The following is a 22,980-nucleotide window of genomic DNA, read 5'->3' as shown; positions in this document are numbered from 1 at the left end:
TCCTATATACCTCCCAATTTATAAACTGAACGTGTTACCAGAGAGGAAAAGGTGGAATTTCCAAAAAATGGAACAGATCCACATTCAACACTGGAAAAAATCCTCATCTCCCAAATGTCCAGATAAAATAAAATACGAGGACAGAAAGGTAACACAGTTGATATGGACAGTAAGATCAATTATTAATACATAGAGATCGCAGACAGAACTGAGATCTCTCTCCTCACTCTCATCACATCATGAATCAGTTATATATTGCTCACAGCAACAAAATAATGTCACTAATTTGAGTTTATTTTGTTAAACTTCATTCACTTCTTTAGCTCTTGGTTCACTTGACTTCCTGTCATAAAAATTATAAGCAGAATTAAGAAACAAAGCACTTTTCTGACTACTAAACATCAGCTAAAAAAACCTGACAACATGAAAGATAGTGGCTTCTGCTCTAAAATGAGTATTTCATAGTTTTCAGACTCCAATGTTTTCATTCTTATCTCAACTGAAAACATTTCCACTGAGATACTATGCAAATGGATTGTGGAAAAAAAGAAAAAAAATTCTACCATGAGGACTATTTATGGAATGGAACCAGTCCACACTGATGCTGAGGAGGGGATTAAGGCATGCAGCTGTAGTCTGGAGGAACCATCCATCACTATGAGCCTGCTGCTTTTATATGACTCACTTCACTTATACTTTTTTTTTTTAAACTTCAAATCCAAAGTCAATTACTGAGATATTGAAGCTTTCTTGAACCACACTTTTTCACATAATTAAGGTCCCCTGAAATGACAGTGATTTTTAATTACATTGCAAATACTAGTTTGGATTGTGTTCCCAAAAACAGAGGTGATGGTTTCTAATATAGTACACGCTTCTGTCTTTCATCATTACTCTCAATCTCCAATTCAGAGCTGAGAGATAAGAAGTAATTCCTGGGAAGCCCAGGAAGCCCAATTCCCATCAGCTCCAGCACATGCCATAAGAACACTACACAGCTCTTGGACCCTGAGAACAACCCCACAGAGCTTAAAGCACAGGTTGATGAAAACAAGTCTGCTATCATTAAAAGTGACAATTTCATCAGGAGTATGGATCTGGAATTATGTGACAAGTCTAAAGTGCCAGAAGATGTTTGGAGCGCAAGAATTTTCCTGGAGATTGTTAGTTATGTTATACTGAGATTTTCATAATACATAAGCCAAATATTTCCTTTACAGAATAACAGAATATTCTGGATTGGAAGGGAGCCACAAGGATCACCAAAATTCAACTCCTGACCCTGCACAGGACATCCCAAGAGTCACACTGTGTGCCTGAGTGTTGTCCAAACACCCCTTGAACTCTGCAGGTCGCAGCTGTGACGTCCTCCCTGGGGAGCCTTTTCAGTGCCCAGCCACTCTCTGGATGAAGAGCCTTTTCCTGTTATCCAGGCTATTCCTCCCCTGGCACAGCCTCAGGCCATCCCCTCAGGTCCTGTCACTGGTCACCTGTGCTTTCCCTCATGAGGAAGCTGCAGATTGCTTCAGCCTTCTGTGGACTTACAATGGAAATTGGCTGCAGTCTGCCAGCACATCACTTGTCAGCTGCACATTGCCCTGAACAACAAGCAGGCCATTAGCTGGTTACTAATTTTAGCTCATTCTATTCATTCTCTCCTTTTTTTTATTCTTCTCTTTCTTTATTTTCTGTTACAAAAATTAATAAAAAAATTTCAAGAGGCTTATTTATAATAATTTAGGAATGCATAAAGAATGAGCTGTGTTTTAGCTAAGCAGAGCACAGCCCCACTGCTGACTTATTTCCTGCATTGCTTTCTACAGAGTACAATACATGCTTACACAAACATACAAGGCTATGCCAGTTTTTTTACATTGCAGCTAAAAGAGATAATCAGCTGGGGTAGAAAATATTCAAAGAAACACATGTCTCAGCTCAGTGAAAATCCTATAGATTGTAAATGTGTTAGACAGGAACAAGGCATACATGTTGTACCTTGAAAAAAGAATTTGATGCTTACTTCTGAAAATGCCTAGTCATATATAAAATTCTACATAAAATAATGTACTCACCAATGTAAGGACAGCAACAGTGCACAGTTCTAAGTTAAATTTTGTATTTCCAATTTTCTTATCTATGTTCCTGCACATACTCTTTCTCCATCACAATGTAATGACTCTAAAGGCTGCTTATATATGTGTGTATGATCCAAGTGCCCTCAAACCCAAACTGGAATTATTTTTAAAGTGCATCTATATTTTCTATTTGGACGATAAGACTGATAAGAGCAATGCACATTTCAATATAGTTAAAGAAGAGCAGGTAAAATTCTGCTGTAGGCAACTACATTAATTTTACACATACTCATTTCAATTTTTAAAAGTACATTAACTCCAGACAATCTGCTAAAAATAACATGGCATTGTACAACTGCAGAATATTGATAGAAAAAGCCTGACAAATTGGACAAACTCCTTTTACGTGTCCATTATTTACTCAACTGAACTTCTCATTCACATCACCATTTTTCGTACAACCTAACACACACATATAATGAAGTGACCCCAGACACATAACACCTCTTCAAGGCCAACCTGACTTGCCCTCTACCAGCACGAGAATAACCCCAGGCTGCACTAAAGAAAAAGTCTATGTCACAGGACTTAAACATCTCATATTTAGAATTTTATAAAAATAAAAATAAAAGCTCTCCTCTTTGGAGAAACAGCACACAAACATCAAAGGCATATTATTCTTTATCGCAAGTGTCACTCAAAATGTGTTGCTCCTCTGTGACAAAGTCTGCTGCAATCACACTTTCTGATCCACATTAATAACAAGATCAATAAAATTACCTTGGCCATAGAATAATGGCATGTGGAAAGCTGCTGAAGCTGAAAATTATGTTCTCCCAGCAAGTTGAAAGATAAATTAAATCACTGAACAACAATAAAAAAGCATGACTTTAAGATAATCCTGCAGAACTAAGGCTCAACCACTGTCTATCCACAACTTGAACCATTTAAAAGCAATAACTTAACTGTCATTTGCTGACCTAGATACTTGGCTTGTACTCCAGATGTTCTCACATTCCCTGCTGCTGGATTTGCTTTCTTACAGGCAGTATGAATGGGTACTCCATTAAAATTCTCAAAGCACTGGATAGTCACAGTAATACAGAACTGTTTTTCACATTCTTTCCTAATGCTCTTATCCTCCCTTTTTTTTTTTTTTTTTCTTGCACTGTTTTCATTCAGCAACAGAGGTTTGGAAAGTGTTAGGAAAAAATTTGAAACCAGCTGCTTAGAAAAAGGGGCAAACAGTACCTGGGGAAACTGTTAACAAACAATTATGTGTTGGTAATATTTAGTGCACAATCATCTCTTCTGTGAAAACAGACCGTGGAACAGAGCAACCTCTAACCAAAGTGCTACTGTCATTACTTTTTAGTTAACAAAACATACAATTACATTAGTGATTCCCTCTGTGCTACTGACGAGGGAATCACTCATCAGCATGAGCACGAGGACAAAAGTTCATCATTAGCCATTTAATGTTAACTAGTTCACTCATTTAATTTGCCTTTCAAGCTCGAGGATTGAAAGCAGAAATAGAAGAAACTGGGGTTCAGCTCCTGTAACCGAAGGACTTTTATTTATTATTTTTTACAGAACTGAGAGGAACCCTGGAACAGTATCCAGATGATCCAATAGAGGAGGCACTAAAATTGCCCTTCACAGATTATTTTATCAGCCCAGAGAATTGCATGCTGTATTCCAGCCATATTTCCTTCTCTAGCCACACACTGACATTCTACTAAAGGAGCATTTATGAAGATGCGAGAGGAAAAGGAACAGCACAAACAGTATGCAGTTGATAAAAAATGAAAATAAATTCTATCTACATGGGGAAATAGAAGGGTGCATTAGAAGAGTCATAAATGGAAAAAGCAGTATTTATCTGGAGCTGGTACTCAGTGATATTTTAGAGTGTTTACTTCTAAACATACAAATGTTCGAGCTCAATTACTACTGTATACATGTCAATAGCAAGTGACGACTTTTTAAATGCAGTCATCGCAGAAACTATTTCAAATCTTTTAAAATAACCAAGTCGAAATTTATGGATAAACACACATAAAGCTAAAGGTCTTATATCCTATCTGAAGACTGTTACAGCTGTCAAATTGATATCTGAATGAAAATAAGTCTTAATCAAAAAAAAGGGGCATAAGCAGCCAAAATGAACGGCCCCCAGAGAAAGCTGCTGACAACAGATGTCTAAAGAAGAAGGCATTTCTTAAGCCAAACCCCCTCTACTGTAGCATCATGAGACAAGGTTTCCCATTATTACAAAAACTAAAAGTACCTCCAGAAAAATACTGGGGTTACAAAACAAAACAAAACAAAACAAAACAAAACAAAACAAAACAAAACAAAACCCACCAACAAACACCCCAGAACCAAAACATGAAACAGAAAAACCCCACACAAATTTAAAAATACCAAAACTAAGAAAACGAAAACTTTCAGTTCTTAGCCATGAATCACCTTCTGCTATTGCCACACCTTAATTAAGAAGTGTATCGGTAAGATGGACCCAAAAATAAAAAAAGAAAAATCACACAGAAATAAAGAACTGCCCAGTAACAACAGCAGTGGAGCCCCAGCCAAAGAGATCATCCTGAGGATTTTGTGTGTCACTGTCAGGCAGATGATTTCCTGGGAGAACTGTAGCCACAGTTTTGGTTTGCAATGTAATGACAGCATAGCCTTTCTCAGTAGAAGAGAGGAATACTGAATAGTGACCTACAAAATTTGAGTGATGGTAACTAAAAGAAATTTACTTTTAAATGACTGCCCTCACATTTGCAGGTCTGAAGAATGAGAAAAGTTTGATTATGATTAATCATTACAAGCAGAAATACTGGTTATTTTATTCTGCCTGTGTCAAGTTAAACGGCTGTTTTTTTTATAAAAACAGTGATTTTTGAAAACTGATATTGCTTATATGCTGGAACAATTGGCTCAGCTGAGTTTCACCTGTTCACTTAAAACCTCCTCCTGTCTGCTACTCTGGTTCACCTTCAGAGAAATCATTACCCTTTTCCTACAGACAATGCTTTAGGCTGAAAAAAGGGGAAATAAAAATCTCAGAGGAAGATGAATAATTACTGCTCTCTCGAAATTAGGTCTTAAAATATTTTGAAAGCGCTTCCACAGTTGGGTGCTATAAACAGAAGAGAAGCACAATCACTAATATTACAAAACCTCTTTGCTGTAGCTCATTAATAATCCCATCTTTGCTTAAAAAGGTATTTCATTATGAAATTATTTTTATTTTTGCCAAGTTTTGCTCACTTAAAAAAATAAGTGACTAATATGATATTCTATTTTCTGTAGACATATTAATGAAGATGCCTTCAGGAGCCAGGCTGCTGTTGAGTTATATTTAGAAAACATGAGGGCAAATAACCCACCATTGCAATTATTTTCTGCTGGTGAAGACTTTATTTGAGACAGAAGCAATGTGGCAACTGTTCTTACCTTCATGAATAAAGATCTATATAAATTCTAGCTGTGCATTAGCAACCAATAATTTTAGAAGAAAAATGGGGCTGAAGGATGGGAAAATTTTCTAAGGTCACTAACAAATGACATTTTAAGGTTTGCAACCTTAAATTGAAGGTGAAATTGAAGCGTTGTTGATAATGTGGCCATTTGTGCAAAATCCTGTGTCAGCGGTGAAAAGAGGTAATAGAAGGAACAGCACCATTGTTCCATAGCACTTAAAAATATACAAGTAGCATTTTGGAGGCCCAGGCACATAGAACAGGGAGGTTTCACCATCAGAGAAAAATCTGATCTCACATAATTTATAACCACTGGATGGGTAACAGTCATATTGCTAAAAGTCCAGCAAACAAGCTAATTCTGTGAAATAGGATTAAGCTCAGAATGATTGAGAGGTCTTTCTGAAACCCACATGTTTTTTCCCAAGATTTTTAAAGTTTTCATCATATGTTAGGATAATGAAAAGCAATGATTGTCATCATATTGATAAAAGCTAAGAGACATTGCAGCTAATGCCCATTCACAATTAAAGTAATCAAATACCTTCATTCTCTCTTCCATTCTTTCTTTAAGTAGATGAAAGGGTAAATTGAAAGTAAACAAAAACTCACTGCCCTCTCCCACCTTGGCCAGCTCTAGAAGGTCAACCAGTAATTTAGTACAAGAGATTTGAAATGGGTGCACCTGAAACAACAACTGGGAAACAACAAAACACTATAACACTGGTCTAAGTCAAGAGAGAGCTCCAAGCTTTAACATATGCTCAAATTGATAAAAAATTACTTTGAGGTCTTCAGACAGGAGGAACTAAAACCTTATTTCTCTATCACACCAACGCTTTTTTTGACAGTTCATCTAAGACTCAAGTTCTCTTAATACCAGGAGTGCAGCTACACAAGCAGAAAGAGAAAAAAATAATCCAACACACCAGAGTAAAATTCTGCCCATAAAAATATACAATTCCAGCCGTTTCACTATTGTAAATTGTGAACTTACCTGTGCTCTAAGGTTACTAAAAAGTAAGTGTTGTTTAGGGGTTTTTCCTGAATTCATTGTTTTGGTTTGGTTGTTTTATATACAGAAAAAAAAAAAACAAACAGGTGAGATAAAACTTTGCCTCTCTAGAGGGAGACGTTTCCACAGCGGAAAGTTTGCAAATCTGCGCTACACTGCCACTGGTTCTAGAAACACTTTTCTCAGCAGAGAACTTCAGAAAAAAGTTTATCATAAAATACTGCATTTAGTGACAGCCCCACAATGTTTCTCTCGCTTTTTGTAGAAGCTTTTAGACACACTTGAAAATTAATCTTTTGGGGAATCTTTCGGATAGCATGGGAGCTGGATTATTGGTTCCCACTTGAGACAAAAATTGCAGTTCATCTCCTTCAAGCAAAAGATCTTTGTCATTTTTACAAGGGGGTCATTACCACAGCTTGGTGGCTGCTACTGAAATATAAAAAGAAACTGCAGCATTTCATAACCCACACTTTGGAAGCTCTTATTGGTACAAGAAAAAGTCCACAACACTATCAAGCAAAAGTAAAAAGCTGAAGTCAACTTTTACAAAAATTGAATTAGGTCTTAAATTAAGCAATTCTTCTACTGATAATATGTGATATAATAATACAAATAATTTTTCTTCCACTGCTGTCCATATATTACCAGTGATTCCAAGTGCAACCTGATTATTTTTTATTCTTTAAGATGTTTGTGACATTGGGCCAGCAAGACAAAGCTCTCACTCACAAGTCAGCACCTTCCTCCCCTTTTCCCCAGAAGAAACTAGTTCAAGTTTTACTGACCTCTCAAGAACTAATGTTTCACCTTGCAGTTCCAATTTTTTCAACTCAAAAAATTTAAAATTTTGAAAATTTTTAGTTTAGGTGCAAATAAAAACTTGCATGAGTGCTTGCCTGCAATGGTGGCAATGACACGTTTCTGTACTTACAGGAAGTTCAGGCCATCACAAAAGCAGCAAATAACGAAGGTTAACTCTGCCCATGCCAATCAGATTAAATGATAGCTGCAAATTTCTCCCCAGAGAAAGATTGTTTTTCCATCTTCCCACTTGGCCTCTAGTGTACCTGGACACTGTTTAATTCAGCATAGTCGATTATTTAAAACACCAGTTATACCCACCTTTACGAATTGCTACACTGCTCCATATTCTAAATGTAATACTCTGCAGCAAGGTAAACTTTTCTAAAAATAATACTAATCATATTTTTAAAAGTCTATGGAATATGATGACTATAATCAAAACACTTCTTAAATTTGCAACTCAGGAATTGTGAATTTTAAATACATTAATTACTTCATATTTGCTACTCATGAGTCAGCTTTGATCTGCTAAAATAACATACAAAAGGCATTCTTTGCCCTCTCAAGATTTTTATTTCTGCATTATAAACAAAATGCTTTTGTTAGTATTTAAAAATGACATTAAGATGACACAGCAAAGTAGTGTGGGTGAGAATGTGTGGGAAGCTGATCAGAAGCACAACGAACTTCTTGGATGTTCAGAGAACAGAGGATCCCTCCAGGGAAATTTGGAAAAAATATTCTGCATAGAAACAAGTCTGCCTATACATCACATTTTATCTTTTTCTCCTAAGGTTCTTTATCACTTGGAATATTTGCTGGAAAACAGATTTTCTGTCTTGATGGTTGTCTAATCTGCTACTTACAACTGCAGACATAATCCTGTTTATGACATTGCCATTGGTGACAACGGAAAACTCCCCCCACATCCACCTCCACAGAGAGGTCAGGATGATCCAAAGGACATGGTTCAGCAAAACACTTAAAAGCCTAACCTCAAGCATATGCTGATGTCTTATGGGTGTGTGTCCTCACCAAATGAGGATATGAGGACAGAACATGCAGAACTCCCGTTTGTCCCTGGGGTTGTCATTGCTGCTGCAGTCAGAGCCACGATCCAAGGGCAGTGCCAGAGAGATTAGGGCTGATGGTCAGACATTTACACTCTACAACTTCACTGGTTCTGTTTGTAAACACGCTCACACTGATGCTCAACCAGCAACTGCATCAGCCAGAATGAAATAAGAGACTCGGGTGTGTGAATAACTGGGATCTCTTACACACATGCAAGGGGAAGAGGCAGACACAGTTTAACTCAAGAGGAAATTTAAGTTACACGAAATAATAAATACTTCCTTAATAAAAATAATTGGGACATTGATTAAAACAAGCCCTTTACATATTCAAAAGCAGCAATTTTGATTGAAATCTCATATTCTCAATCTTTACTAAATAATTTCTGCCTTCATAAAGAAACAAAACTGTTATCCAGCCAGCATATTACTGGGACATAGGTGTCTACCCTAAACTCCCATATGCCATATCAAAAGTTCATACACCTTTGCATTCTCAAAAAATCAATGCAACTAAAAAATTAATCAAAATTTAGTTCTATGCTTTAGACTTTGCACTGTCATCTAGCTCACCCAAGATGATTCTGTGATTTTAAAAAGTTCATTTTTATTCATTTAACTGAAAGTAAAAAAATGATGCCAGGGAGATTTTGATGTCAAGTGATATCTCCCATTTAAAAAGAGGCAAAGTTTGACCCTGGTAGGAACCACATGAACCTCCTAATGCCATCTCAGCAACGCATTTGGTTATAGCATTCACTCAAGACCAAGAGTAAAAAAACTGTACTCTTCCTATGATTGGACTTACTGGGTTTTAAATATCCTTAAATCAAAACTGTCACCAAGGTTTTATGACTTTCCAGCCAATTAAAACCACCAGTAACATCTTCTCACTTCAAAAGAGTACCTATCGCACAGCAACAATTTTGGAGACTATTACCCAGTGCCATTTACACTTAGAGGCTGAGACATTACAAGAATCATCTTGTATTGCATTTCAAGTCACTCAAGTGCCCACAAATCTTTTAGAAACCAATGCAGAAATAGCCTCCATGGAAAAATCAGCTTCACATTTACACATTTTAAGAGTTCAAAACAAGGCTCACGCGGGACCTGAGATCACAAAAGCATTCTGCAAAACCTATGCACAGAAGTGGGTACTTTTAACAGTATATTTGAATGCAGCTGGTTAACCAGAATTATTATAGATTTCCCTGTAACTGGTCACTTGTGTCACATAATAGTAGATTAATGAAAACTGTATTCATTTCCAGGCTTTTACACTAACACAAACGATTATAGTTAAGGGTCCCCTGGCATTTCCATTACAAATCTATTTTTTGAGGATTTATATATCAGCTATAACAATATATTTTTAGCTGAAACTCAATATGAAAGGTCTCAGCTGTGCATTATTCAGTAAATGTTCCCACACCTTTGAAAAGGCTTCTTTCAAAATTAAGAAAAGGGAGTAATTTTACCTCATTCTCCTATTTATTGTGGTTGTTGAGCATTTTATTTTGAGCAACCTAAGATAGCATTTGCTGAAAGATACAAACATTACATTGTTAATTTTAGTATGGATGGACTTCCTATAAGTATCTTGCATTGCAAAATGTCAGTGAAAAAGAGCAATTGAGTAAAAAGAGTAAAACAGATTGAACAGTCACGTAAGTTTTAGGAAGATTTCAGGCCGATTAAAAGGCCTCTTTGGTCATTTCTGGACCTACATGATTAGAGAAACAATGATGAAATTAGTATAAAAAAGCTTCTTTCCATTTGTAAATGATGTGCATATTTGTTTAATCCTATTTCCCTCTTCCCTGTATATTATCTAAACAAAAAAAATTATTTTCTAATAAGGAATAATGAAAGTTACACTCCTAAATTATTTAATTTATGAATTCAATCTACTGGATCTTCAAACTATTTTTTTTTCCACTTAAATTTTATGCCTCCTTTGGTGCACATCTTGTCAAACATGGATTAACACTCTTATTCTGACACACCTGAGAGAGCCAGCAGAGTCTATTGGGTCATCAGTCCTTGGGAGAGGAAAAAGATTCCACAATGCTCTACAAGTTCTTTGGAGCTGCAGGGTCCATTAACTCAAAAATACACTTATAAAAGAAACTAATAAGGATTAGACAGTGGACCATAACAATTTCTGGACTACTGGGTGATAACTGTTATGCAAATGACAACACATCCACCCTTACTGACCAAAAGAAATCAACAGTATTTCACTACTTTCACTGTGGTTGCAATAATGTGCCGCTATTTTTAAACAATATACATTTTTAAAAGTTTATGCAGAAAATTTAAAAAGTCTGAACACTAATTTTACTCAGTCAAGCAGAAAGAATCTCTTCCAATCATTAAAAACCAATTCAAACTTCCATAGAAAAAAAAATTTATATCAATTTACAATAGAAATTAGGATCAGATTTTCCAAAGGCTTCTGCATCCATGCAAGTGAATGGTTTTTAAAAAGGCTTCAGTATCTTTTCCAGTACTTGATTACTACATTTTAATAGCTGGTTCTCACTGAGAAAAAAATGCCTTCAGTTCCTTGAAAGCAATAGGAACTCCTGGCTACTTCCCAGCTATATGTAATGCAAGAAGTAGAATGAGAAAGACTTCTGAAATCTAAATCACAAGTCACCATTCTGAGACATCCCAAATATATGAATATCCACACTCATTTCTGGAAGAGCTTCTCATCTCAGTTGGGCTTAGCATGACCTTTACTTAACTCTACACCTTAAAACAACTTCTCTCCAAGGGTTGTATCTAAAAGTAAACAACACTTAGAGCGTTTTACACATCAGGGGCTTTTGTCCCAAGTCAATCAAAACCAACTTTTTAAGGAAATTGCGATGACTAATCTCTGAAAAATATTACATTCACAAGTTTGTGCCATTTTGATGATTCAGTTTTCCCAGTTCACAAAGATCTGTACTGCACATCTGCTCAGGAAGGAACTGCTCCAGGTGAGCAGGCACGTTGTCCCTACTGGAGCCCATTCAAACAGGTTGACAGTACTTAAATCTCATGCAAATATAGACAAAGTCAGTGTGCTTAGGTAATGTCTAAGGTAACAGAAAGTCATGGCTACTCTGGTTCAAAAATATTTCCAGTGACAGAGAATGCAAAGGTTGTGTGATCAGCCTTTCACAGGCTAATTCATGACATACAAGGCCTGTTTGTCTGGTCCCCTTACATCCAAATGCTTCCACTCCCAAACACCATGGGAGGTGTTTCCATCTAGAACATTCCCTACAGCCAGGCTGCTCTGCAGCAAGGGATGCAAAACACATGGCCATGGAAAAGAGACATTCAAAAGCAGTAATAATGACACTCAAATGTAAAGGAAAATTTGAGGTTTAATCCACTGTTGCAGAGTTGTTTGGTTAATAGAAAAGCCTGTTCATTAAAGAAGAAATGATAGAAGAAACAGTCCAGAAAGCAGACACTGGAACAAGAACTTTCCACTTCAAATAGCTGGGTTTTTTTGAGTAATGCTTTCACTAGGGTGATTTAATATGGTGCTCCTGTCCAAGGCCAAGCTTTCTGTAAATTTCTTATACTTGTTCAAAATTTATAAAGCTGAGTTTGTCTTTCAACACAATCACAAAGAATCAATGGTTTGTTTATAGGAAAAATCAGTGGAAATACTCAGAAGTGACATATTTACTATAACAGCACACACTTGAATTGCAAAATGCATCTCTCAGAAGGGTTGATTTTCTCCCCACACAGTTAAATTCTTATTACTTGAAAACTAACAAACTAATCCCTCTGTCAGTATTTACAGAATAAAAATTAATAGGCCTTAGCTTTGATGGAGATATGCAAAAAGAAGCTCAAGATACACAGAAATAGCACAGTCCCCTTTCTCTTTTAAGTCTGGGGACAGGGGAAGAGCTCACATTCCCAATATTTTATCTGGCCTGTAATAAACTACATTGAAAATATACATATTCTGTATTCAGTTGCATATATGTCAATTTCTGGAATATTAAATGTCTTCTCATTTAGAACAGAACTTCTAGTTTTTACTGGGAATTAATTACACCCTTATTTGAAAAACTCATACAAAAATGTCATATGCAGTTGGTGTGATTCCAAGTCTTGGGAGGATCTTTGCATTGTTCAACTAATTTGAAAATATTTAGCCAGAAAATTTGCATGCAAAGATTTTTGTAGGGAAAAGCTGTGAAATGAGAGCACTGCTACTTCACTGGCCTTCAGACAGGCAAGGCTGCAACTGCATATATGCCCCTATGTCACTTTTCCTCCAGGGTTTGTGCTGTCCTGGCTCTTATCCACCCACTGTACACAGCATCTCTGTCAAGAAATGGGAGCAGGATGGGGATCCCTGTAGAAGCATAGTTAGAGTGATTACAGTAGAGTACAAAGGCTGATTCTGTCCTGGTTTTCTTTTGCAAACCCATAACTGACACTTGTCAATACCCACAATTCATATGTAATTATACACAGGTACAGACAAATTGCATCCACTCATAGTAGCAAATTTGTCAGTTTTAATAACTGCAGACATTTGACTATTTCTGAAGTTATCATCTCTGAAGACAAACAAGATGCCATCTTCCATGTCTTAAAAGGGGACTTATAAAAATTACCTTGTGGATGAGTACCATCCCTTGAAATGAGGGGACTGAACGCTGCTTACTTAATTCTTACAAGCACTAGCAGAGAACTACAGCATTAACCACCAGAAGTCTACTAGGAATCTGGATTACTTTTGGGAAAAAAAAAATTATTACTATACGAGACTGTACTTCAACATGATTGAATACTAAAGGTTCTATTATAAAACTTGAAGAGGGTTGCATGATGTATGAGGATAAAAAAGGGAGGGAGGAATAATAAGGATTTAGTCATGATGCACTGACAGACTTTGGAGTCACTAAGGAGCACAAATACAACCACTGGAATAGCTTAAACTTGTAACAAGTTTGTAGAGCACAACATAAAAATCTTTTATTCTACTACATGGCTCATCTATAAAGATTTTATGTGATTTTCAATCGAGGAGTTATGAAATAAAGCAGCCTATAGCAGGAGCTAACAAGTGCACTTCATGTTCATTCCCACGCATTAGCACCAAGACACTGCCCATAAAATATATTAAAGATAAATTTATCTTTTCTTCTGTGGCAAGAGCCAAAACACTTCAATATTTATAGATCGAGGCTTTCTTACAGGAAAAAACCAAAAAACCCCACAAGACAATAATTATTAATTCAGTAGTACAAATCACCTCCAAAGCAATCTCTTTAAATTACTAAAACCCATCCCCTGGTCTGCAGAAGGGAGTGATCACTTTGAAAAATCACCACTACCAACCAAACAAGATTTTTCTACTGATTAAAGTCTTGCAACACTGTAGCACACTGAAAGTGCAATCCAATTAACAAACCATTTATATTGACCTTAAAGCAAAATGAGAATTATGTCATGCTTCTAGAGATGTATAACATACATATCTTAGCATGACATAATATATATATGTATCTATACATATATATATATATATAATGTGTATCTATGTTATTATATATAACATAGATACACATAATATATATAAATATACATAATAATTTATTACTTGTGAACTATCTTATAAAAGTAGTTACAAACTCGCTATATTCCTGCATACATGTTCTAGATTAATCTTTTAATGCTGTGGCTCTATATATTCTAGAAAAACCAGCATGAAAACTTGAATCCACATGTGGAGCGTCAATAAGAAGACTCATTTTGGTCCTCAAGCATAAATATTTTCTTTGGACATAGGAGATCTTATTTATTTTCACATACCTTTAAGCTAAGAAAGGAAAATGCCTGAATTAGAGACACGTAGTAACAGAAAATGGAAATCCATACTAATGAAATTTAGTTCAGTTCAAAAATGTCATGTGATGTTATTCCAAAGAGTAACTGGAGGAAAAGGTGAAACAAGGTTTTCAGTAAAAAGAAGTTCTCACTTCTAAGACATACATCACCTGCTCTGCATTCACAGAAGTCTCTGTAGACACATTTCAGTATGAGTCAGTAATGTATAAGCACAATAATTTGACAAGAGTCAAATTCAAACTGTCTGCTGAGAAATGCAGTTTGATGTGAGGAAACATATGCATTTATGACACAGAGAAACTAATAAAACCAACTGTCTCTGGCAACAGAAGTATTTAGTCAAGCAGCACCTTCTCAGTATTCCAGTACTTCACTTTCAATGCATTTTCAGCCCTGTTCTCTCTTTTTTCTCTCTACAGAATATGTGCAGCAACATAAACAACTAGAAAGGATTAACAAAAGAAGATATTGCTGACAGAAACCATTTTCATGACCATTTTCCTCAGCTCTTTCTACACCAGTGTATATAGGACATTTTTTCCTGTTTTCATTTTACTCTATCAAGACTTTTCCACGGAGTTTTGGGGTTTGGAAGAGCTCCACTCTATTGCCTTTCCACTTAATCCCCATTTCTTTTTATATCACAAGCCATCTCTTCCCTTTACATACATACAGATAATTGAGAGGCAGCAACACAGCTCCTGTTGTTTTCTTTATCTAAACCTATTTCATAATCCAAACCTGAGCTTTGTTAATGTCCCCTACTGAAAATAACTCAAGAAAAGGGAAAAATTTTAAGAAAACCAGTAGTGGGTTTCCATTATCAAGAGCAACTCAAAATCAGAGGTCTATCATCAAATTACAGCTATTCCTGCACATTTCTGAGAATATTCTGATCTATGAGTATTACACTTATTGTTTTGTGTAACTTTGGCATAACTCAAATACAGAAGTGAAATATAATATATATTGAAAAAAACCTTCTCTTTTTAGAGCTTTGAAGCTATCAGGCTCTGCTATGTAAAACTTGGCACACACTAAGAAATAAACCTTTCCCTGATAGATGGTAACAGCTCCTTTGTTTCCCCAACTCCCTCTTGATGGAAGGATTATGCTCTCAATCAACGGTAATGGCTCCCACTAAGACAAACCAATCCATCGTCTCTAACCTCATACACACCACTGACTCCTGTGCCAAAACCTGCCCACTAAGCAAGCAAGTACTTGGAATTAAATAAGCAGTTCAGATTCCTCTCTGCAGATCCCAGTGACCCACAGAGTGAACAGTTATATTTAATTATACTTTTATCTAGACAAAAAAACCCTAGACAATAGGGATTCTGGACCATACAGTCACCCCAGGACACGTACACAACCCATTACCTCAAAAAAGTGTATATTTCCTGAGCAAAATCTGTAGCTACAGAATATTTCTCTCTCTTTTCAAGACATTCTGTACCAGAATCCCAGAATAGCCACAAGCCAAGGGGAAAAAAAAAAAAAAAAAAAAAAAAAAAAAAAAAAAAAAAAAGGAAATGTTGACCTATTTTATAGAGAATAAGCCAAGACATTGAAAACTAACTTGACCAATATTATCCATAGAAATGTCTTATCTAGAGATCAAATGTCCTCATGTCTTATCTAGAGATCAAATGCACAACATGTTACACAGAATCTTCAGGGGTGTCTAGGGAAGAAAATTTATTTCTGTACTTCTTAATGAACCTGTACCAATTTTCACAAAGAGTTTATGAGGGAATAGTTGGGAGAAAAAGGAGAAAATTAGAATGGAGAATAGTCTTCATTGCTACATTTTCAAGGGGTCTATTCCAAAAATTAACTGAAAGGAAAATGTCGAAATGTAAACATTGCATTAGACTCACTGCAACACAGCTAATCTTACATAACATCAAATTCATTAGCCCAGGAAAACCATTTAAGTAGCCTTCACAGATCTCCATCTTTGTTCTCCATCGTCACTTGAATAAGAGAAACCCTAAGAAAATCTGTAGTATAACTAGAATAAAGGATACACTCAACAATATTGCAGGACCTGGTGGAGAGTGGAATTAGCCATAATCATTACTGTATTGCACAAAATACCTGCTGTGTACTTTTTCTTTGCAGAATACCAAGAAAATAATTCAAATAACCATGATATTTGTTGATAACCACACACACCTGAAGTTCTCACTTTTCTCATGTGCATTCAGTGCATCCCCCAGAGCTGGAACAACTCATGTTCACAAGCACCAGTACTTTGAAACCATTTCTGTAAACTCAGATAAATGCTAGTTCAAGTTTCTCACTACCCAGGGTAAAGAGCTTACACTTTCAGCTCTGTTGCATAAAAGAAATAATTATAAGGCACCTGTAAAGCCTAAGACACTCTGAGTTTTTTATGATGCAAGTACTTATGACCTCTTTAAGAATTCAAAGTCAACAATAATATTCCTGGACATCCTTAACACACTTTTACTTCCTATAAGAGCCAGTCTAAATTCTCCTGTTCAACAAAGTGAAAACTTACTGATGTACTTCACGACACTGGAGTGACAAAAACATTCTGCCAGTAGGGTGGCACAAGTTTATACGGTAGATGCAATATATCAAGACTGAGAAAAAAAATGTAATTTTAAAATAAATTAACAGTAAAATTAATAGAAGTCATCTCAAGCTGAATAACCATGCTTATTCAGCCTTTCTCCCAAGGCAGAAGTTTGATCCCATTAATATTAGTACATGAGTCCAGGCAAAGATGTGCCTTTAGATAAAGTCAGTAGTGTTTGCCATGACGACAAACAAAGCTACAGCGAGGCCATGCTTAGAAAAAAATAGGTCCATAAATCCAAAAAATTCAAAAGCTGGCATTCCTTGGTATTCCTCCTGGTTTCTACTCCAAATTCTGGTGAATTTGCAAGCAAAAAAGGCAAGGCCTTGCATACTAAGTATTTTATTGTTTCCTTGTATGTCTCTCTCCTCATCCATTTCAGGTTATATTCAGGGTATTTTAGGACTTGCTACGTTTTACAGACCACTATAAAATCAAGTGCTACATTTTGCAATTAAACAGATTATAATCTTGGTTTGGAATCTCTTTTGAAACTGGAAGTGAAAAAAAATTATGTAACATGATTGCCTGGTTTTAAGAAATAGGTGGCTTCTTAGAGTAAAATAAGCCCAGAGCTTAAATGCTTTAGGCAAATTAGTAGGACAAAATTGTCTATACAGTCCCTCCTCTGAGTTCTGCAGATAGTCTGAAAAGACTTTTTTTTCAGAAAGGTCAAACATTTCATTATAGAAACACAATAAACTGACTACAGAATACTAAAAATAATACTGCTTTATATAGTTGGGCTGTAAGTGTCAGATCACAGTATTCTGATATGTTATCACCTTTAATTGGAAACCAAATGTCTAGAAACCACCTAAAGAAACAAAGAAAAGATTCATGAGATTTTTTTACAATTTTTTCCCAAGAACCTTCCAGTTCTGAAGGGATGGGATGTAACACTGACCTGGTAGATTGCAGTCCCAGCAAGGAGCCCTCATCATTTCCTCACTGCTCAGGGCTGTCTAAGAAACAACTCTATGTCCCTGTTTCTCCTACCCATAGTTCTCTTAATGAAAAGCAAGTGGTTTAAAATACTAAGTACTTTTCTTTCTCTGCACTTAAAGCTCCTGGAGGAGCTAGATAACAAGTTTAGTGATACAATGTTTGGAAGCCCCTTTTAGCCACTTAGAAATTTTCCTAAAGTAATGTTTCAGAAGGTGAAATTATTCAGCTTTCCTGGTATCTTGAAAAAGAGCAGCATCAAGCTCTCTGTCACCAATACCTCCCTGTCGCACAGTAAAATCACCTGTAATGTTATCCATAAATTAGGCCAAGGGCTTTATTTTACATTATGAAAAAACTCCTGTACATCACATGAGTCACGAAGTTTGAGAACGAATGTTTGCCAATCCATACAGTGCAACATCTCTGAGAATCCAAGCACGATACTGAGGAGTTAAATATTTTAGTAGTACAATGATATTAAAACAACTGATAACTTTCCAGGTGTTATTTTCAAATGCATGATTACAGCCACAGCAATAGCCCTAATATCACACTTGTATTTAGAAAGACGTTTACTTGAAACCTCTTTAAGAATAATGGAAAGTTTGCTTCAAACAACAAACTTCCATTCACTAATACTTGACAAAATCACGTTTATTTTGCATCACTTTTGTATCATGTGCTACTATGTTTCAGTGTCTTTTTGAGTGTTGGGCCAAATTTCGTGTCCTTAACCAATCAGCATGCAAATTAAGATAAAAACTTCAAAACTTGACTCCACACATTTCCAAATAATAAAAGTGAATGCTTGTAAAGTTTCATGTAAGTCAAGAACAGCCTCTTCTAAAGCATGAATCAGACCTGTCCAATTTTCTCCACACCTCATTAGTCTCCCAGGTGATGAAAGTGAAACACAGGAAGCGTCAAATTGCTAAGTTCTGAACAAGTTCAGTATCTGAGCCAGTTCCAAGTATTTCGGTAAGAGAAACAAACATCTTGGAAAAAATAAACTTCTAAAATCATCGACCCTTTCATCACCATCCAAAACAATGCCAGGCGCGGGGGGGGGGGAAGAAAAGGAAAGTTTTGAACACACACAGCAGTAAAAACCACTTTGTTTTGTTTTGTTTTTAATCGAAAGTGCTCTGCTGAGAGACACGGCACTTATTGATTTTTGTGTGTTTGTTTGTTTGTTTGTTTTTCCCGAGGCCCGGCCTCAGGAGAGGCACCGGGCGGGCCACGGGCGAGGCGGGCGCGCGGGGCGGCGCGTGCGGTGCGCGCGCGCGGCCGGCAGGGGGCGCCGTTGCTCGCGGAAAGGCGCTGAGGGCGGGAGCGGCCCCGGAGCTGCCGCAGGAGCGGCCCCGCGCAGCCCGGGCGGCCCCGCCGCTCCCCGCCCCGCCATCCGCCGCCGACCGGGCAAGGCCGCCCCCGAGACCCCGCCGGCCCCCCGAGCAGCCCGGTGTGCCCCGCCCCGCCGCCTCCCCGGGGCGGGAGGCCGCGCCGGCTCTCCCCGCACGCCCGCGGGCACCGCTCCGCCTTGGTAGGGGCGGGGGAATCGACGGCCGACCCCCCCCCCGCCCGCTTCCGACAGCAAGCAGCCCCAAACCCTAAGTACTCACCATATTGACTTCCGACACCATATCTATACTGGCAATGTCTATGTTCATGCCAACAGCCACTGGGGGACCTGCAAACCGACAAGATGGTCCGCAATGTGATCTCTAAGAACTTAACTCATTCTTACCAGAGTTAGCAGGGCGAACGCAGCCCTGTGAAACACATGAAACGACGTTTAAACATAGCCAGAAAGTCAGGAGGGAGGCATAAAGTGCTCCCCCCGTTTTGTTTTTTTTCCCCCCCCTCCTCGGCGGGGTCCCACCGTGCGCTGCCGGGGCTGTGAGCCGCGGTGCTTTATGTAACACACACACACACACGTGCCGGCACCGGCTCCGCGCCCCTCCGCGCCCCCGAGCCGCCCTCCGCCGCCGCCACCCCCCGCCACACGCCCAGCCCCGCGCCCCGGCGACGGCCAGCACCGAGCCCCCGGGGAGGGATGGGGGCGACAAGGTGTGTGTGGGGGGGAAAGGGTCACCCGCAGCGAACACATCCGAAATAAACAAACTAGTTCGAAGTAGGAGCACGCAGGGGGTTAAATGACATTTTTGTATCAGTTTAACAGCACATCTTGTACTCGAAAATAGTAACTGTGATCACAGGCACATTAGGCTGAAAGGAACAAACGTCGGGTGAACTTAAAGAGAGATTTGCATCTCGGTAAGAACAGTTAAACAAGGGATTAATTACAGGTTAGTAAAGTATCATCACACACACACAGTGATGGACCGATTATGAATATACAAGTAATTTAAGTGATGGCATTAAGAGCATCCTGTGCTAAGAAAATTGAGAAACAATGGGCTTAACTTTGGATCATCTACAGGAAATGGCAACACACACACACCCCCCAAAGCAACAGCACCCACAAACCGTTTGAAACCGCCCCCACACAAAACGCACCCAGCCCGGATATGCAACCTCTCTTATGCAAAAGCAGTCAAATTACCTCCAAAATCTGGCCTCAAGCGAATGTCATAGCCCTTCAGCAGTCTATCCACGGTCTCTTTCACCAGTGACATATTGCTAGGGTCATTGACACTAAAGAAAAAAGAAAGAATAATACTGTATTATTTCTGATTTCTCAGCCCCCAGCTGTACATTCCTCTCAGCAGCAGCATGCACTGCAATTCAAAGTAAAGGAAAAGAGATGCCTTAATCACTTACCTCTGTGCACACACCGCAGCTATTATTAAAGGGAATGACCAAATCCCAAAGTAACCCTTTTTCCGGACTCTCAGCATCCCTTTAGCTTTCGATATGATTTAGGGTTTCAGTGAAGAGAAGAAGAGATCCAACTTATTCTGGCCAGTGCAGTAATTCTAATGTGAAGCGCATGCGCACGGCGTACCACAACATCAAAAGGAGCAGTGGTTGCTGCTGGAGATGGAGCAAATTTCCTTGAAAAAAAAAATTAAAGGGGAAGAAGGAAATGCATTATTTAAAAAAATATATAATAATCCACAGGAGGATCCAGTATATTTTTGTTGTCCTTTTTGTTATTATAGAGTATAAATCACAGCACGAAGAGAAGTTTTAGGAGTTGCAGGGTACAGCGGCTTTGCAACCTAGTTTAAGCGTTGGGGGGGGGCTGGACGGACTCGGATTAGGCACAGGGAGAATAGTTAAAAAGGAGAATGCACTGCGTACGTATGGGGGCAGGTGGGGGGAGAGAGGGGGCAGCTTAACTTTTTAGTCCCTGGAAAGAACCGGCTGAAGCGAGGAAAGGTGCGGGCAAAGGAGCCGGCGCTGGCAACGGAGGCGGGCGGTGGGGGAGGAGGGAGATGAGCGCCTACAATATTTCTCACGGAGGAAAAAAATATGATGACGAATAGTTTCTTGTAAGAGGGGATTAGGCTGTTTCTTTCCTTTCTGTGATGCCAGGCGCTATTCCAGGAGCAGAGGCACTGGGAACTGAGGGGGTCGCCGGCTGCGACCGCCGGCTCCCACGGGTCACTGGCTGGTGCCTGAGGGGCGGGCGCGGAGCCCCCACGACCCCGCTCCCCCCCGGCGCATTTTCCCTGTATCGACCGATGGTTAACCCAGAGATGCGAGTTCTTCAGGTAGAACGAAACCTGGCCAGGGAGCTGGGGGAGGGGGGCCAAGGGGAAGAAAAACACCACTCCGAAAGGCTTTCAGTGACCATCCAGACCCGATGTAGGTGCGTAAGCCCTCTTACCTTAGTGGGTAAAACACCCAAACCAAACTCTTCAAATGCAGCGTGTGATCCAATTAATGCCTCGGAAGAAACCGGAGACGAGCGGAAAGCTGATCTGGGGATGCTTTGAGTGACATTTAAATCCTGAACAGAAAAAAAAGATAAGAGAGAGAGAAGGGAAAAAACAAACCCCTGAAAAACAACAAACGCCGGAGTTAAATTATTCCTCTCAAATCTGCTTTGTGCCCGTCGCTCCTTTTACACCACCTCCTCCTCCTCCTCACGCACATACCCGCTCGGCCCCGCGGATCTGTGCTGCTTCACCGAGCGGATCTGGGCGTGCACACGTCCTCGGTCGGCCCGGGCGGCGCGGGGAAGGGATTGGGAACACTTTGGGCGTCAATTAACAAAAGAAATATTTAACTCACTGCAAGAGAGAGAGTGGAGGAGCGGGAAAAAAAAAAAAAAAAAAAAAAAAAAAAAAGGAGAAATAAAAAGAAAAAAAAAAAAGAAAAAAAAGAAGAAACGGCGGGTGGTGGGGGAGGGACAAGGGTGAAGGTGTTGCACAGAGATCGAGGCGGGCTGAAGAGCCGCTCGCTCCCCGGCTCGGCGCGGTCCCCGGCGCGGGGCTGAGGCGCTCCGGAGCTCCTGCCCTGCCCTACCCCGCCGCCCCCGGGCCGGCCGCCGCCTCCTGCTCCCCGGGCAAGCCGCGATTCGCCTCGCACGGCCGGGCCGGCCCCAGTCCACACCCAGGCGCACCCCGGCCGGGAGCAGGAGAGTCAGGAGGGGTGCGGGGCCGGGGGATGCTCGGAGAGAAGAGGCGGCGGCGTCTCCCGGGAAGGGCGAGGAGAGGAAGGGCTGAGGTGGGGGCGGACGGGCAGGCGCTGGGATGAAGCCTCACCTAGGGAAGCGGCGGGGTGGAGGGTGGGGGGGGGGGGAACCTGCTCCCGAGAGACGGCAGAGCTGCTAATAAAAATAAACAGCCAAACCGTGAAGCAGTCGGCAGCCCCGAAAAGCAGGCAGCCATTTAATACAGACCGACAGCTAGGCTGGCCGGAGCGCTCGGGAGCGGGGAAGCCCCGCGCCGGGCTCCGCAGCATCCACCTGCCGCTGGAGCGGGGCCAGGGCGGCCCCCGGCCTCCCCCCGCCGCCCGTCCTGCCGGCGGCCACCCCGGCGCTGCTCCCGGCGGGGGGACGCATCGTGCCCCTCTCCCCGCACTGTCACTGCCTTAAACCGCCACACTGTGCCTCTGGGCTCGAGTAAGTAGCTGCTCGGGTTTTCCTTACAGAAACAAAATA

At 39.7% G+C, this 22,980-nt stretch overlaps 1 protein-coding gene across 3 annotated transcripts in view; it reads right to left on the bottom strand.

Moving 5' to 3' along the window:
- GABRB2 (gamma-aminobutyric acid type A receptor subunit beta2) overlaps positions 1 to 22,066 on the bottom strand; it is a 137,109-nt gene extending 115,043 nt beyond the window's left edge. For all 3 annotated transcript variants that reach the window (XM_066196849.1, XM_066196851.1, XM_066196852.1), the window contains exons 1-5: positions 21,974 to 22,066; positions 21,703 to 21,825; positions 20,691 to 20,923; positions 20,473 to 20,564; positions 19,529 to 19,596 (exon numbers count right to left, since the gene is read on the bottom strand). In XM_066196849.1, the coding sequence (XP_066052946.1) occupies positions 19,529 to 19,596; positions 20,473 to 20,564; positions 20,691 to 20,767 (237 nt within the window). In that variant the 5' untranslated portion in view covers positions 20,768 to 20,923; positions 21,703 to 21,825; positions 21,974 to 22,066. The remainder of the gene's footprint in view (positions 1 to 19,528; positions 19,597 to 20,472; positions 20,565 to 20,690; positions 20,924 to 21,702; positions 21,826 to 21,973) is intronic.
- Between the last annotated feature and the right edge of the window lie 914 nt (positions 22,067 to 22,980).

This window comes from Chamaea fasciata, unplaced genomic scaffold (assembly GCF_029207755.1).
Source record: "Chamaea fasciata isolate MVZ Bird 193981 ecotype frontalis unplaced genomic scaffold, bChaFas1.0.hap1 SCAF_15, whole genome shotgun sequence".
Classification (NCBI taxonomy): Eukaryota; Metazoa; Chordata; class Aves; order Passeriformes; family Sylviidae; genus Chamaea; species Chamaea fasciata.
The sequence above is the reverse complement of the archived record's forward strand: the minus strand, read 5'-3'. Positions and strand labels throughout refer to the sequence as shown.